This window comes from Rhineura floridana, chromosome 3, assembly GCF_030035675.1.
Source record: "Rhineura floridana isolate rRhiFlo1 chromosome 3, rRhiFlo1.hap2, whole genome shotgun sequence".
Taxonomy (NCBI): Eukaryota; Metazoa; Chordata; class Lepidosauria; order Squamata; family Rhineuridae; genus Rhineura; species Rhineura floridana.
In genome coordinates this window covers 41,575,771-41,593,790 of record NC_084482.1, presented here as the reverse complement: position 1 = coordinate 41,593,790, position 18,020 = coordinate 41,575,771, and the positions used below count along the sequence as shown (strand labels likewise).

At 45.1% G+C, this 18,020-nt stretch overlaps 2 protein-coding genes across 5 annotated transcripts in view; both read left to right on the top strand.

The window, feature by feature from the left end:
- Window positions 1-18,020, top strand: part of SMURF2 (SMAD specific E3 ubiquitin protein ligase 2) — a 167,557-nt gene that overhangs the window by 126,192 nt on the left and 23,345 nt on the right. For all 4 annotated transcript variants that reach the window (XM_061615549.1, XM_061615548.1, XM_061615552.1 and 1 more), the window contains 2 exons: window positions 3,945-4,152; window positions 4,892-4,995. In XM_061615549.1, the coding sequence (XP_061471533.1) occupies window positions 3,945-4,152; window positions 4,892-4,995 (312 nt within the window). The remainder of the gene's footprint in view (window positions 1-3,944; window positions 4,153-4,891; window positions 4,996-18,020) is intronic.
- Window positions 5,825-12,527, top strand: LOC133379730 (uncharacterized). The gene is made up of 2 exons (XM_061615545.1): window positions 5,825-9,055; window positions 9,815-12,527. Exons 1-2 carry the CDS (start codon window positions 7,954-7,956, stop codon window positions 12,043-12,045), a joined length of 3,333 nt encoding a protein of 1,110 aa, XP_061471529.1. The 5' UTR covers window positions 5,825-7,953; the 3' UTR covers window positions 12,046-12,527.

The following is an 18,020-nucleotide window of genomic DNA, read 5'->3' as shown; positions in this document are numbered from 1 at the left end:
ATTCTGCACAGTATAGGAAACGGACCTTTAGTGTGGCAGCACCTACCCTGTGGGATTCCCTCCCTTTGAATATTAGGCAGGCGCCATCTCTGCTACCTTTCTGGCACCTTTTGAAGACTTTCCTCTTTCAGCAAGCCTTTTAGGTTGAGACCTATCCCAGTCTGCGTCCATGTTAGAATTGCTTAATATGTTTTTTAATAATGTTTTTAACCCTTTTTAAACATTTTTTTAAAAAATGTTTTTAATGCTGTTTTGTTTTAATGTATTTTAATATCTGTTTTTATGATGTCTTAAAGTGTTTTTAGTGCTTTGTTCGCTGCCTTCGGCTCCTGCTGGGAGGAAGGGCGAGATACAAATTAAATAATAAATAAATATACTCAGGAACCTCTGACCCACAGCGCCTCCATCTTGCTAGGATTCTAACTCAATTTATTGGCCCTCATCCAGCCCATCACTGAGTTCAGGCACCGGTCCAGGGCTTGAACTGTCTCTCCCAATTCAGATGTTACAGAGAAATAGAGCTGGGTATCATCGGCATACTGCTGACACCTCCCTCCCCAAATCTCCTGATGACCACTCCCAAGGGCTTCATATAGATGTTAAACAGCATGGGGAACAAAATGGAACACTCTGGCACCCCACAGTACAACTGTCAGGAGGCCAAAAGAAAAGCAAATGCTATTGTCTGAAAATGCTACAGTATGATATGGTAGGATTGGAACCACTGTAAAACAGTGCCTCTGATACCCAGTTGGTTCAGGAGGATACCACGGTCAATGGTATGAAAAGCTGCTGAGAGATCAAGTAAGAATAACAAACAGGGTCACATTCCCCCTGTTCTTCTCACAATAAAAGTCATCCTTCAAGGCCGATTCAGTGCCATAACCAGGCCTGAACCCAGATTGTAATGGGTCAAGATAATCTGTTTCATGCAAGAGTACTTGCAGTTGCTGTGCCACAACCCTCTCAATCAACTTCTCATACTATGTGAAACAGTGTACAGATGAAAAGGCAAAGAGAGAGACCTGCCTCGTGTAATTCACATACTCTTCTGCACTCCTCTCAATCACCTTCCCTAAAAAGGGAGTATTTGTGACCAGGCGGTAATTGTCACAAACCAGTGGGTCCAGGGTTGGCTTTTTCAGGAGTGGTCAGATCACAGCTTTTATTACTATTATTACTATTATTACTATTATTGTTGTTGTTGTTTATTTTTACCCTGCCTTATGGCCAAAAGACCCTCAAGGTGGCTTACAAGAAAAACACAATACAGGAATATATCAATAAAACAATACAATTTACAAAATTAAATTTATTTATTTATTTATTTATTTATTGAGTTTATTAGTCGCCCATCTGGCTGGTTATCCAGCCACTTTGGGCGACGTACAAAATAGACATACAAATACATTAGACATTAAAAATCTGAAAACACTGATAATAAAATCTAGCCCACCCCAAAAGGCTGCCTGAAGAGCCAGGTCTTCAAGGCCCGGCGGAAGCTCATCATAGAAGCTCGTCTTTTCATCATAGAAATAACAAATAACATTATTAAAAAAACAGCAATTACAACTTCCAGTAAAAATACAGCGTGGTGCAGGCGCCTGGAGCGGCTGGAACATCTTAATACCTCCAAATGTCATCTGGTTGGCCTTTGGTGTGACCCAGCAGAGGTGCTTTTATGCAAACTGACAGGGAAAAAAAGGGCACACATTTGGGAATGGGGTTCATGTTAGCCTGAAGCCCAGCTTCAGTAAAGGAGTCCTGTGGAAACAGCACGCTGCATGTACTGAGAAGTACTCTCCTCTTAAGCCAGAGAGAAAAACCACTCCTGACAATGAAAGACTTCATTTTCAGGGCCTGAATCTCACTTCTAGAACAACTGCCAAGGTGGGGAACCTGCCGGGCTCGCTGGGTATTGCTGGGCTCCAACTCACAGCAGCCCGCGTGGCCGAGGTCAGAGATGGCGAGGGGAATTGGAGTCCAGCAGGGTTGGCTGGGACTACTCCCTCTTGCAAAGATGCATTGACCACACCCTAAATCCACTCAGTCATACTCCCTCAGCAATCTTTAATAAGCCAAGAAGGGTGAGGGTGGAGAGGGTGCATTGCTGGCCGCATCATCGCAAGCACCTTGTCCATGTCATCAGGCTGCATCAACTGAAAGTGGTCCCAAGAAGTTGCAGTAGAAGCTGCATTAGACACTTCGCTGGGGACTATAGTAGATGGGGCATCAAGTTTGCTACAGAAGTGAGTAACTTTACACTTGAAGTGCCTTGCAAACAGTTCACAGTGAGCTTCCAAAGTGTCTAAGACATTTCCTGGAATTGATGTTAACAGACCACTGACAATGTGAAACGGCTCACTGGACAGCTACTTGAGGATGCGATGGAGGCAGAGAAGTGGGCCTTCTTCGCCACCCTCACCGCCACATAGGCGCAGTTATGATGTTTTACTCGTGTCTGATCAGCCTCACAGCACATCTTTTGCCAATTGTGCTCTAGCCGTCATCTAGCCTTTGTCTTTGCCCTTAGTTCATCGGTATACCAAGATGTAAACCGGGCTCCACAAGGCTCAGGGGCAACTATGTTGAGCCCGATGTGTCTCATTGTTCCACAGCGTAACAAGGGCTTCAGCAGGGTGACCTGCTGTATCTACTGGAAATTCTCCCAGGGCATTCAGGAATCCAGAGGATTCCCTTAGTCTCCAGGGGTGGACCTTCTTAATCTGTCTACCACTCCTGCAGGGGAAGATTGGAGCTGTAAGTCTAAACTTCACCAGGAAGTGGTCTGACCACGACAGTGGGGTGACATCCACCCCCCTATTCCAGACCACCCTTTCCTCCATCAAGTTGAGTGTGTGCCTTACCCTATATGTTGTATTGGTGACAACCTGAGACAGTCGCATGGTCATCATGGAGGCCATGAAGTCCCAACCTGGAACACTAGAGGCAGCCTCAGCATGGACATTGAAAATCACCCAGGACTATTGTTCCGAGCTTCTCCAATACCACAGCTGAGATGGCTTCCGCCAGCTTGGTCAGAGAAGCTGCTAGGCAGCAGGATAGACAGTGCACCAGTAACAACCGTAGTTTACTGTCTCTTTGAACCAACACCAGGTGCAGTCCCTCACAGCCAGCTCCAAGACAATAGTGGTTTCCTGGAAGATGGAAGTTCTGTAGACCACAGCAACCCCTCCCCCCACCCCTGCAGCCTGTGCTGGCTGCTTGCACCAAGTATCCTGGTGGGCAAACTTCCCAGCTTACCCACCCAGGTCTCGGTAATGTACACCAAATCAGCACCCTCATCCATGATCAAATCATTGATGAGTGTGATCTTATTGTATACTGATCTGGTGTTAAACAACAGCATACACAGGCCAGTGGGCACAGCAGATGAGCGGCCAGGAACCTGTCCATGGGAGGAGTGGGAGTGAGGAACAAGGTATAGATACATATTCATTTATCTGTGTCAATTGGTTACATATAAAGCTGACGACATTCCTGTGGTCTGAACTAGTCCAGGTACAAGGAACACTATCTTTGCCAAGCTGCTTGTACATTGAAATTAGTTTTGTAAGCTAATTCTTCTTCAGGCAAGCCATTTAAAATATAATGTGGTATCCACTTTTAGATTAGTTGTGTCCTGAAATAACTCAATATTAAGATGAAAGATGATAAAACATGCAAAAAAATATGAGAGAACTTTTGAGCAATGAATGGCAACATAATGCTGCAATCTGCTTAACAGAAATATTTAAAAGCCCTCAAAAGCTGGTTGAAAATTATCAAGACAGACAGATGTATGTACTCTCAGGAGACTTGCATAGAAACCGATGCTACATTTGCCTCAAAATGTTGATTTAAAGTCATATTAATTTGCTGTGAGAAGGGAAATCCAAAATTGGAAGTCTCGAATCACTGAAAGCAGTTGCACTTCTTTTCAGCCGTCAGAACCAACTTAAAGATCAGCAGCAGCAACAGCAGCAGGTAGTATCGCTTTGCCAGCTTCCGGATGAGGCCGAATGTCTGACTGTGCCCAGGTATAAGCGTGACCTAGTGCAGAAACTCAAGATTCTGAGACAGGAGCTATCCCAGCAGCAGCCCCAAGCTGGACATTGTCGCATAGAAGTCTCCAGAGAAGAAATTTTTGAGGTAACTCAAGGATGGTGGAATTACTGCAGGTGTTAAATAAAGTGGGCAATATGCTGCTGTTGGATGATTCTTGCTTTTTTGGAATATAAATGGACAAAACTCATGTAGAAACTTCTGAAATACAATGCACATTTTGAGATTTCATTGTGTGTGATAGCATAAGGAGACTGAAACTTATTCTTTGTGTACGTTTGGCATTTATTGTCGGGCATTATTTTATGTAATTTAAGTTTGCAGGCCTATGCATGTTTTTGTGGAAGTACATTCTATTTCAATAATTTAAGGCATGCATTGCAGATTTAAGAGGATTTCAGTGCAGCAGTATATGAACCGCCCCTTTTCGTGTGACAGTAAAAGATAAACGTCCTGCCATGTTGGACCAGAATGGTTTTCAGTGCTCTCATTTGGCAGAGATTATGGAAACCTTCTCAGTACAGTTTAGCCTCACCACAAATTTGTTGCCAAATCACTTTTCATTTGTGGAGAAATACATCCGGTATAATAAGCTCAAAACTTTAACAATTTATATAAACTGCGCAAGAAAATGGGTACAATACCTCTGCGTGTTAAAAGACATTTTTAATTGTGTGTAGCAATGACAAAAGATCCTTACATAATGGGTGCTTATATAATGATACCACCTGGCATAAGTTTTGGATACCAAGATTTTTTTTAGAGTCAGAGTTTTTAGAGCAAGGACTTTCATAATACTCATAAAAATGTTTCTGATGTAATTTAGGAGTCTTACAGGCAAGTCATGAAGATGAGGCCTAAAGACTTGTGGAAGAGATTAATGATAAAGTTTCGTGGGGAAGAAGGCCTTGATTATGGAGGAGTTGCCAGGTAAATCACAATGGTGCTACCTAACATATATATATTGCCTTAGCTCTGTCTTCTAAACCAAAATGGTAATGATCCTGCAGCATCTTGGGTTGAAATAACTGTTGAAATAAATTCTGATTCTTGGAGATTGATTTTGAGATTGAAGACACTGACAGCAGCAGAGTTGTGCAATTTCAGGCAAGTTTGCAGGTAGAGGGAGAACAAATGGGATGGGTTTTTTTACAGGTTGTTTTGCAGTTCTAGCAACATCTTGTACGCAAAGCCTACCTAGAGCTTGGAAAAGTTACTTTTTTGAACTACAACTTCCAGCAGCCCAATCCAGTGACCATGCTGGCTGGGGCTGATGGGAGCTGTAGTTCAAAAAAGTAACTTTTCCAAGCTCTGACCCTTATTTTGATAGGCATCTTAGACTCTTAAAAGTTAGAGCATAATGTATGCATTAATATTCTCTCTTAGAATATATGCCACAAAGACCAGTGGTCTAGTCAGATGTGTACAATTTTTCTTTCTTTCCGAAGAAGTCCTCAATGGTTAGAAGCAATTTGTGGTCATGTTGATGTTGAAACTTCTTAATAGGAGATTCGGTGGAGCCTTATACACTCAAAGCATTTTCTGTGACATATCTCAACTTACCCCAAATGGCAAAGTATGATTAATAATTTGAAGAGCAAGAGTTGGTATCAGAGTAAGGGTTTTAACAGGTCATGTTAGAGCTTGAGCACCTATCCTGAACTTACAATTTCAAGGTAATGGGTTGGCTAAAACTGTTCTATGAATGGAGTGACTTCTTGGATCCAATACATTGTAATTGGAGTTAGTACAGATTAGATAGCTGAAGGTTTGCACCACTAAGGGCTCCATCTTGTGGTAACTTTTTGCATGAAGGAAGTTTTGTGTTGTCTTCAAACAAACAAGGAAACAGGAATGGCATTTTCCATAGGAAGTGGGCCATCACTGTGGGTAACAGTTCCACCTATCGTGCGAAGGCAAGAATGTTTTTGAAGTCAAGACTAGGGACGTCATGCCCCTCCCACTCTCCAGTTCATTCTTGCCTTCGTACGAACAAGATTGGAATTTCACGTAGCATTTAGCTAAGTCTATCTCTCTTTAAAACCTTTTTTCCTTTTTTCCGTTTTTTGTGTCTAGCCTACTGAGGATCCCCTCAGAGACCGCGGCTGCGGCTCTCTTCCCCCTTTCCTCAAGGCTATTTAATTTCTTTTATTTCCTTGACTGGGGGCTCCCTCTGAGACCGCGGCTGCGGCTCTCTTTGTTTTGGCAGTTTCAAGCCCCCTCCCCCCCCCGGCTCTGCCGTATCCGTAGCCAGGGGGCTCCCTCAGTGACCGCGGCTGCGGTTCTCTTTTTGATCGCTTTTGATCGCTTGTGAGGGAAGGGGAATCCCCCTCCCTCCCCCCCCGATCGTTACCACGGCTGCGGCTGATCCGATCTCTTGATCGCTTGTGAGGGAAGGGGAATCCACCCTCCTTTCCCCCCCCCGATCGTTGCCGCGGCTGCGGCTGATCCGATCTCAGCGGGAGCTTGTAGCTGATCCGATCTCAGCGGGAGCTTGCAGCTGCGGCTCCCGCTCTTACTCCTTACCGCAGATCGCCCTCGCTACGTGGCTTAAATCCCACTGCGAAGGGCTTTACAGACCGCTATTGCGGCTCTCTCTGCGGCGGCTGCCGTTTTTTGCCTCTACCTGCCCTTCCAGAGTTTTTCCAGAGCCGCTACTGCGGCTTTCGGCGAGTCCGTGCTGGGCAGCCCTTCTCCCAGTTCGCTTCCGACGGCCGCCATTGCTCCTTCTTCCTCAGCTCCCTTTTGATCGTTTTTTTCCCGCCCGTTTTTCTGGGCGCCATTTTTTGAAATTCAAAATTCCCGCCTTTTTCGTTACCATTTTTTAAGCATCGGATACCTCCCCTGCAGGCTATCTATCTGTATGTTTGTGTATATGTGCTGCTGACAAATTTACACAAGGCTGATTTACACACATTTTTACTGTGGCTGTAATCATAGTGGCTGAATTGTATTATTAAGGCTGGAGCTCCAATCCTAGTGGGCTGGATTGTATTATCAAGGCTGGAGCTTTAATCCTAGTGGCTGGATTACATTATCAAGGCTGGAGTTTTAATCCTAGTGGCTGGATTACATTATCAAGGCTGGAGCTTTAATCCTAGTGGCTGGATTACATTATCAAGGCTGGAGCTTTAATATCAGTGGCTGACTTGTACTAAATCTGATTTACATTACATATCCTGCCCCCTATGGGGCCGTGAACAAGCCAAAAACCCAGCCTACAGCACTAATCTGAGTGTGCCAACTCTAAAACAGCCTATATTATATTAACGTTGATACCTCTGTGCATTCTGCCCCCTCTGTGGCAGTGCATTCGCCATCTGCCAGTGTATCCTACCCCCTCCGTGGTAGTACGCTGTGCCAGTTCGGGTCTTTACATCCTGCCCCCTCCGTGGCAGTGTACTGCACCCAGGTTCATATAAGATGGCAGAACAGCCAGGCATGTCACCATCAACACACATGGTGCCAGATCAGCCAGACATGCCACAATCAGCCAAGCCACAACATACTAACACGTCTAAGACCAGACATGCCAAAGCACTGGCTAAGACAAAACATCTTTCCAGCCATAGTAAACCAAAGCGCCCTCGTTATGTCTCTGTGCCAACAACCACCACAGCACAGACACACATAAGTGATATTTTCCATTCTCCTGCTCCTGCCTCTGACGAGGAAGAGTTTGTTGGCTTTCCCCCTCACGGTTCGCCTAACGAACCTACCTCTGGCTTACCGCCTCAGACATCTGTTCCAATAGCCCACCAGGCACATACATCTCACACATCTGGTCTGCAGCTGTCTCCTGATTTCCTCTCCCAACTCCAAGCCATGCTGACTTATTTCACACAAATGCAGTCACTACCATAGGTTCCTGCCAGACCCCCACTCAACATGGACCAACGCGCGTTCCATGCTGCTCATCCTTCCTGCTCGCCAGATCCCTTCGATTTAGCCAGAGGCAGATGTACGGACGAAGCCTCGTATGCGGAGGAGTTAACTTTCACTGACCATGTTGAAGGAGACGACTGGAGCGACTATTCAGATCATGAGGAGGATACATCGTATCGCTTGTTCAATACCTCAGATTACCAACCGCTCGCACGTAGGGTACTTCATACCCTTGGTCTCCAGACTGCGCCCTCAACTTCGTCCGCTCCAACTCTCAAAGGGGCCAAGGTCCTCAAATCCCCTGCACCTACTGAACACTACATCCTGGTGCCGGACCCAATTGCCAAATTAGCTTCCGAAGAATGGGCCCACCCGCTCAAAGCTCGACGCTTCAAGAACATGGCTGACAGACTTTACGCCCTAGCCCCAGACTTCGCCACCAAGTTAGATGTCCCTGGCATAGATGAACCGATCGCTCGCCTCGTTTCACGATCTATCTTGCCCAGGGAAGGGGAATCCCACCTAAAAGATACTACTGAACGTCGAATAGACTTCGCCCTCTGCAAGAACCACGAGGCCACTGCCCTAGCCATGCGTGCCTCTGCCTCAGCCTCCATCTTCTCCAGAGCATCTATGATGTGGCTGGATGACCTTCTAGAGGACGATAACCCTGATCCTGTCGCCTTCAAAAGAGCACTATTGAAGTTACGTAAGACAGCAGCCTTTGTGGCCGATGCCACTTTGGATGCCACCCAATTAGGGGCACGAGCCATGACGACTCAAATAGTCGCTCGTCGCACCCTCTGGCTTCGCCACTGGCAAGCTGATTCAGCGGCTAGATTGAACCTGTCCAAGGCTCCTTACTCCGGATCTCTACTCTTCGGTGAGGAAGCTCTAAAGGCAGTTCTGGTTGATCCAAAAGACGCCCACAAACCGGTTCTAGCCACAATCAAGAACATCGACCACAGGCCCCTCAGGCGATTTCCCTCCTTTCGTTCTAACCAGCCCTTTCGAGGAACGCGACCAGGAGGACGAGGCCACGATTTCAGACCCTATGATTCCAACGCATTCAGGGGCTCCTGGAACCGACGCCCCCAGGGCAGAGGTCAGTACCAAGGGCGCAGGGGCAACTCATCGTCCTCATATAGGGGAGGTCCTCGCCTACACAAGTAGTATTAACGCCATCCCCATAGGTGGCAGATTACTTAATTTTGGAGATCGATGGCTGCGCCTTACTACGGTCCCCTGGATCAGGGACCTCTTCACTTATGGCTATACCATAGAGTTCTGGGCAACCCCGTCAGACAGATTCCACCCGTCTCCTTGCCCAAGGGCACCAGCCAGGCACAACATCATGCAGACAGCTATACATCACCTCTTGCACATAGCGGCAATAGAGCCAGTTCCCACAACTGAGAGATCGGAAGGGGTGTACTCCCTCCTATTTGCTGTGCCAAAACGAGATTTATCTTGGAGGGCGGTATTGGACCTCAAGTTTGTCAACCGTTTTGTAACATACCGCAGGTTCAAAATGGAATCTCTCCATTCCATTACCGAGAGTCTGCATGAAGGAGACTTCCTGGCTTCTATCGACCTTAAGGAAGCGTATCTCCATGTACCCATTTGCATAGCCCACAGAAAGTTTCTTCGGTTTGCCTTTGGCCACCAACATTTTCAATACAGAGCGATGCCATTTGGCCTCTCCTCTGCTCCAAGAGTATTTTCCAAGGTGCTACTCATCCTAGTGGCTTACCTTCGGACCCAAGGGGTTCATATCTACCCATATTTGGACGATCTGCTTATACGGGCCAAATCTGAAGAGCTGGCTCATCATCATTTAATGATCACCCTCAATGTTTTGCAGACCTACGGCTGGCTGGTCAACTTCGACAAAAGCCATCTCCAACCAACCCAACGCCTACTACATCTTGGGGCAATGTTGGACACCCTGCAGGCAATGGTCTTCCTGTCTCCAGATCGCATCACTGCCATCACAAGCATCGCAAGGTCCCTGATGCAACAAACATCCGCAGACGTCATGCTTCTCGCCAGAGCGCTCGGGATGTTTATCTCCACAATCCACATTGTACCCTGGGCTCGAGCTCACACTCGGCCCCTTCAGTGGACTCTGTTGCCTTTTCAAAAAGACATTGCCAGCTCCAACCATCGCAAAGTTCGTTTGAGCCCCGCTCTGCGCCTCTCCTTCCGCTGGTGGACCAAGGTTCAACACCTCTCCATGGGCACGTCGTTCAGAGAACCCCGCAGAACCGTCGTGACCACAGACGCCAGCCTCATAGGTTGGGGAGCCCACTGCAACTCCCAGTATGTTCAGGGGGTTTGGCCCAACGCAGAGCGAGCTCGAAGCATCAACTGGCTGGAACTAAAGGCTGTCCACTTGGCTCTATGTCATTTTCAGTCTCTGTTCCCTTTGCATCATGTGCTCATTCGAACAGACAACACGTGTGTAAAATCACATTTGAACAGACAAGGGGGCACCAGGTCTCGTCCTCTGCAGGACTTAGCCTCCCTCATCTTTGTCTGGGCAGAACAACATCTACAATCCCTGAAAGCAGAGCACCTCAAAGGGATTTTGAATGTGACAGCAGACTGGCTCAGCAGACAACAGGTCTTCCCGGGAGAATGGAAACTTCATCCAGCCATTTTCCATCGTCTCCAGTGTCGGTTCGGCGCCCTCTCAGTCGACCTGTTTGCTTCCAGTCACAATTGCCAGCTTCCCAGGTACTTTGCCCGATACCTGGACTCAACAGCAGAAGCAGTGGATGCTCTGACAACACCGTGGCCAGACGGTCTATTGTACGCCTTTCCTCCCATACCATTGTTAGCCAAAACCTTGAGGAAGGCGCGAACCGAAAGGGCACAGCTGGTTCTGATAGCACCATTTTGGCCACGCCGTCCGTGGTTCTCAGATCTTCTGGCAATGTCAATGATGGACCCTTGGACACTTCCAGTAACGCCAGACCTCTTATCCCAGGGTCCAGTACTGCACCAGGACCCTACTTGGCTCAATCTAACAGCGTGGCGTTTGAACGGAGACACTTGAGGTCAGCTGGACTGTCTGACGCTGTGATTGATATTATTTTGGCCTCGAGAAGACCATCTACCACTCGCATTTATCAACATACCTGGGTGGCTTTCTCCAAGTGGTGTCAGTCCCACCACCACGATCCATCCCAGGCCAATGTGCACCAGGTGCTCCAATTTCTCCATAGTGGCTTTATGATGGGACTTCGACCCAACACTCTACGTCGACATGCGTCTACTCTGTCATCCATTCTCTCAGTGTCCTCTCCTGGAGATCATATTTCCTCACATCCGTTCATCAAACGTTTTTTGAGGGGAGTCGCCCTACGCTCTCCGGCTGTTGTCCATCGGTTCCCCTCATGGAGTTTGCCGAAAGTTCTGCAGGCTTTGCAACGCCCTCCGTTTGAACCCATCAGAACTGTGTCCCTACGTATTCTGTCCTTCAAGGTCCTGTTTCTGATTGCAATCACATCTGCCAGACGCGTTTCGGAGTTGGGCGCATTGTCTTCCACTAGACACCTCTGCGTCTTCCATAAGGACTCTGTTGTGCTGAAGACTGACCCTTCCTTTCGTCCCAAGGTCGATTCAGTTTTTCATTGCAACCAGGACATTGTTTTGCCTTCCTTTTGCCCGAATCCTACCCATCCTCTCGAGAAGGCTTGGCATTCATTGGATGTCCGGAGGGCTCTCAAGACCTACCTGTCTAGGACCCAAGAGATTCGACGAACGGAGTCTCTGTTTGTATCCTTTCATCCAGGGTCTATGGGGCATAAAGTATCCAATCCTACCTTATCCCGTTGGTTAAGGGCATGCATTACCTTAGCATATGAGTCCCTGAAGCTGCCAGTTCCTGCTAGTATAACAGCTCATTCTACTAGGTCAGCTGCCACTTCGGCTGCTTTTGCTACTAATGCTCCTGTTGCCGATATTTGTAGGGCCGCAGTCTGGTCTTCCCCACACTCGTTTATAAGACATTATAAAATTGATCGTTATGCCTCTGCTGATGCTTCTTTTGGCAGACGAGTGTTGCAACAGGTTCTTAATGAGGATTAACACGTGGGTGGTCCCTCCCTATATGGGTTGCTTTGGTACATCCCACAGTGATGGCCCACTTCCTATGGAAAATGTACCATTGGTCTCACCTGAAAGGTGATTTTCATAGGAAGGGGCCATCACGACCCTCCCAGTTGGAGGATGACTAGTGATTTTATCAATGGGTTATATGTTATTGTTTCCATATTATATTTAAATGTAAGAGTGAAGTCAAGACTTTTAGTTCTGTTATGTTATGTAGTTAGGTTAGAGTCATGTTGTTATGCATGTGACTATTATGTTATTTTCCTGGCGGGCCTGTTGGCCTTGTTCTTGTATTTTTAGATATCTTTCAGACTCGCTACGAATGAACTGGAGAGTGGGAGGGGCATGACGTCCCTAGTCTTGACTTCAAAAACATTCTTGCCTTCGCACGATAGGTGGAACTGTTACCCACAGTGATGGCCCCTTCCTATGAAAATCACCTTTCAGGTGAGACCAATGGTACATTTTCCTGTTTGTAGCAGATTTTTTTTCTGCCTGTGCATTTGGATTGAAGAGTAAGTTGCAGTGTTTCCAAATAATAGAATTGGGGTGGGGAGGGTAGCACTGTATTTTAAGAATGGGTAATGCCTGTTGCTGCAGAAAGGTTCTGACCTCTGATTATGAAATAAGAGTCCCTATAAAGCAAGAAGAGTGTTAGTCTGGAACATTTTTGTGCTATATCAAATGATCATGCAGTGGCTTTTCTGTTCACAAAAAGGACTGTGTGAAAGAGTACAAGCTAGCCTGCACAGTGCGATGGAAGGGAGGCAGGCAAGTAAACTAGCCAAACCAACTCTCCACCAATTGGGTCAGTTATTTTTCTTCTGTTGCCTCCACTAAACAATCCTTTAACCTTCTGGACTTTAGCTGACCCAATCTATTCCCTATCCTGGATAGATGGTATATGGCACTTAGGTTTGGAGTGAATAACAAGGCCTCTCACCATTATTTGGAACTATTATTTTACTTAAAAAATTTTTTTAACTGTTTTAAAACAGTTTTTGAAACAATAAATTTTGTGTGCACACACTACCTATTTTACAGTTTTGAGGAATTACTCATAAGAGCAAACAAGAGACAAATACATTCAGCTATACCTATTCTAGACTGTTTCCCTAATCAAGTCAATAATAATCAGTTTGCATCTCTCAGTTAACCTTTTTCATCACTTCATGGTTCTCTCCATGTTCCTTTCTCCTGCAGTGTCCAACCGTACTCTCTAGCATTTTTCAGTGTTTCAGCCCTTTTTCTCTCTTGCAGCTCTTCACTTTCAGCTCTTCAAGTTTCTGACTCCACAACCTTCTGACCAGCTACCCTATTTTATAGCTTTACTTACATTCAGTATTTTTACTTGCTCTCCAAACCTTTCATCCAATCACAAGGAGAGCAGTGTCTTGGTTATATTGCTATTTTCCCTTAACTGCCAGGATAAGCCTTTGACCCTCCTGTGCAAAACATCCTGAGGAAAATATCCCCTTGTACTTTTAACCTTCCTGTGAACTTTTCATCCTCCTATGCACAAGATTCTTTAAAGCAAAAAGCAACCATTTTACAGCCCAAGTTTTACAACCAAAAACCCAACACAAAATGGCTGAAAACTCTAATCCTTTAGAGATTATATTCTATTGGAGGGTCCTGCGGAAGGGAGTAGGGAACATTTTTTTTGCTGATTTCCCTGTGCCACTTCCCCATCCTCCAGAGCAGATTTTCAGGGGTCTGCAGTGGGTAGGAAAAATCAGGAAAAAATCACCATTTGCTGCATGCTGCCCTGCTGTTCCCTCCAGTGGGGAGTGTCTAGCGAGCAGAAATCCACAGTATCTAGTAGTTAGTCAGCAATGTCATGGCATTTATTTATTTATTTTAAATGCTTATATCTCACTTTTCACCTTCGAGGTCTCAAAGCAACTTACATTGTTAAAAATGTACAATACAATAAAACCTCAGTTAATGAAGTACATGCATTCCTGAACATTACTACTTTAACAGAAAATTTGGCACCAGAAGTAGGAATAATATAGAAAAAAATAGAGATAGGTTCCTCCACCACAAAAAAGAAGTTTGCTGTTTTTGCATATTTTAGCAAACCTTTTATTTAAAACTAACAATATGCATATCTGAAATGAAACAACCAGTTCAGGTAAGCTTTGCATAAGTAAATTTAAAGCTTTGTGCACAGTTCTCCTCATTGTACGCTCAAGCAGGCAAGGGGCAGCACCACTATCTGTGCGCTCTCTCTCTCTCTCTCTCTCTCTCTCTCTCTCTGCGCCATCCTCTCCTACGCTCAAGCAGATAGGAAAGGGGCAGTCAACACCCTGTGTTAGAGCGCATACGCAGCTAGAATCATGCTCCTTGCCAGGTCGCGCAGGTGCATCTGCAGTAAACAGTCCTTCCAGGGCACCTGAAGCATTGTTTACTATGGAGGGGCCTGTGCCACCTGGCAAGGAGTGCCATTCTAGTCATGCATGAGAGAGCTGCCTGCAAGCAATCCAGTAGACAAGGAGCCACATTCTGACTATGTCAGAGTGTGTCCCCACCCAAAAAAGTCTTTGTTAAAAGGAGCTTTTGTTAATTGAGGCATTACTGTATACAAAATGTAAAAAAAACAACAAATTAAACCTCAAACTTTAAAATCTCAAAGTATGAAACCAAAACATGAGAAAACTTTAAAACAACAGAGAAGCATTCATGGTGCGAAGGCCTTCTGAAATAAAATGATTTTAACCAGGCTTCTGCAACTCAGCTGGGACAGTGACTTCTAATGGTCAAGAATTCCACAGAGTTGAGCCCACAACACAAAAGGCGTGACTTGTTTTTGATACGAGTCGTGCTTCTGGTCCATGTGGGACCACTAATAGTGCTCCCCCAGATGATCTCAGTGATTAAGGTATCTTGGGCCTAGATAATTTAGAACTTTGTATACTGGTACAAGAACCTTGAACCTAGCTCAATAGCACACAGGATTAAATGCTAAATTAAATGTTGGCTGTATGTATGTGTTCCTGCTGCTGCTGTTTTAATGTGTGAAGTGCCCTGGAATTCTGTACTGAAGGATAGTCTATAAATATGCTAAATAAAAATATTAGGTAGTAATGGGCAGCATGTATTCCTGTAGAATGTGGGTGAGGAACTTTTTTGGCTTGGTGGGCCAGATCCTTTATCACCTCTCACCCCCACAGGCAAGCTTTGGTTGTTCTGCACTTGGAAGGACTGTGTAGTGGGCTTTGCAACCAATGTCAATTGGCTGTGCCTGCAAAGCCCTTTGGGACAAACCCTGCCTTCACCTGCTCCACACTTGGCTGAAAAGTGCTCACAGGCCAAATGGGGAGGCCTAGTGGGCCAGAGGTTCCCCATTCCTGCTGTAGAGGAGCAGGAGGATAGGAAAGAAAGTGGTGAGGAGAGAATTGAAACGAGGGGGAGGGAAAGGGTGGTTGGAAAGGAATGAGCAGCAGGTAGAACAGCAGTGAGGGCTGGCAACTATTTGTGAAAGCTTTCAAATTTCAAGCACACTGCTTTCTTTTCATTTTTTGAACAGAGTTCCCTCTTGTGGTCAGATAAATTTAAAACTGCCGTTGGGGGATAGCTTTTAATCTTGTCCTCAGTTTTACTGTTTATAGGTCCCAGCACAGGCATTTATTGGGCTCCTTATGACATTATCAATGGACCCTTGTAGAGGCAGACATGTTTTTATCTCTGTCTGTCCTCCCACCCCCGCAGTATATGAACTTCCCTCTTCTTAAATTCCAAAGCATCTACATTTACCTTCAGCTTGCCTGTGTGGTGTAGTGGTTAGAGTACTGGACTAGGACCTGGGAGACCAGGTTTCGAATCCCCGCTCAGCCATGAAGCTCACAGTCACTGCCTCTCAGCCTAACCTACCTCACAGAGTTGTGGGGATTAAATGAGGAGGGGAGAGAATCATGTATACCACCTTGATCTCCTTGAAGAAAAGGTGGAATATAAATGCAATAAACAAATATATTTATTTATTATTTGATTTATATCCCGCCCTTCCTCCCAGCAGTAATAATAAATAATTGTTAACACCCAACAGTTAAGCAAGGGCTTGTAGTTCAGTCACTTATCAATTCCAAACACAGAAGTAGAAGAGGGTTCTCTCCAGTGAACTGGAGATTCTGTCATCAATTCCATGCTAAAATGCCTGGAAGAAGAGGAAAGTCTTGACCTGGCACCGGAAAGATCAGTGTTGGCATCAGGCACACCTCCTCAGGAAAATCATTCCATAATTTGGGGGCCACCAGTGAGAAGGCCCTCTCTCTTGTTGCCATCCTCCAAGCTTCCCTCGGAGTAGGCACCCGGAGGAGGGCCTTTGATGTTGAGCGTAGTGTACGGGTGGGTTCGTGTCGGGAGAGGCATTCCATCAGGTATTGTGGTCCCAAGCCGTGTAAGGCTTTATAGGTTAAAACCAGCACTTTGAATCGAGCTGGAAAACATACAGGCAGCCAATGCAAGCGGGCCAGAATCGGTTTTATATGTTCAAACCGCCTATTAAGGCAATAGTTTGATAACTGCACTCCTTGTGATCCCCTTTCTTTGGAATTGGGATATAGAATGCTCCCAATCTGCGGGCTATTGTTTAGTTTTCCATATTTCTTGACAAATGTTTGTCAAAATTTGGACAGATTCAGTCTCAGTAGCTTGTAGCAACTCTATTGGTATGCCATCTGTTCCTGGTGATTTGTTTCTTCAAGTATTTGAAGAGCAGCTTTCACCTCACATTCTAAAATTTCTGGTTCTTCATCATACAATTCCTCCATGAATGAATCTGTCATCCTGGCATCTCTTTTGTAGAGTTCTTCAGTGTATTGTTTCCATCTTCCTTTTATTTCATCTCGATCAGTCAGTGTGTTCCCCTGTTGATTATTCAACATCCCTACTCTTGGTTTAAATTTCCCTTTCATTTCTCTAATCTTTTGGAATAGGGCTCTTATTCTTCCCTTTTTGTTGTCCTATTTCTATACAATAACTATTGTAATAGATCTCTTTGTCAGTATGTACTAGTCGCTGTATTGTTGCATTTAGGGTTCTGACTGTGTTTCTATCTCCTCTTGCTTTTACTTTCCTTCTCTCTTTAACCATTTTAAGAGTTTCTTCAGTCATCCATTGAGGTTTTTCCTCTGTTTTTAACTAGAGGTATTGTCTTTTTGCATTCTGCCCTGATAATGTCTCTGACTTCACTCCATAGTTCTTCTGGTTCTCTGTCAACAAAGTTTAAAGCCTCAAATCTGTGCCTCATTTGATCTTTATCTTCTTCTGGGATGTTATTTAAATTCTATTTTGGCATTATGATTGCTTTGTTCTTCTTTAGCTTTACTCTGATTTTCGATACGACCAGTTCATGATCTGTACTGCAGTCTGCTCCTGGCCTTGTTTTTGCAGAAGGTATGGAACTTCTCCATCTTCTGCTACCAGTTATATAATCAGTCTTCTTTTCGGTTGTTCAAAAAATGTGTTTGCAAGAAACAAATTATTGGCTTCACTGAATTCAATAAGTCTTTCTCCTGTTTCATTTCTATCTCCTAAGCCCCATTTCCCCACAATTCCTAGTTCTTCTCTGTTCCCTACTTTTGGATTCCAGTCCCCCATGATTATCAGCACATCTTGTTTTGGTGTGTGATCAATTTCCTCCTATGGTTCTGCGTAAAATCTCTCCAATTCCTCTTCTTCTGTGTTTGACGTTGGAGCATAGACTTGGATGATGGTTATGTTAATAAGTTTCCCATTTAATCTCATTGATATAACTCGCTCAGACCTTGTGTTATAGTTCTTAATTGCTTTTGCTACATCACTTCTCACTATTAAAGCAACCCCATTTCTTCTTAATTTCTCATTTCCTGCATAAAATATTTTATAGTTGCCTGATTGAAAATGTTCCGTTCCCGTCCATTTTAGTTCGCTCACACCAAGTATTGTAATGTTGATGCGTTCCATTT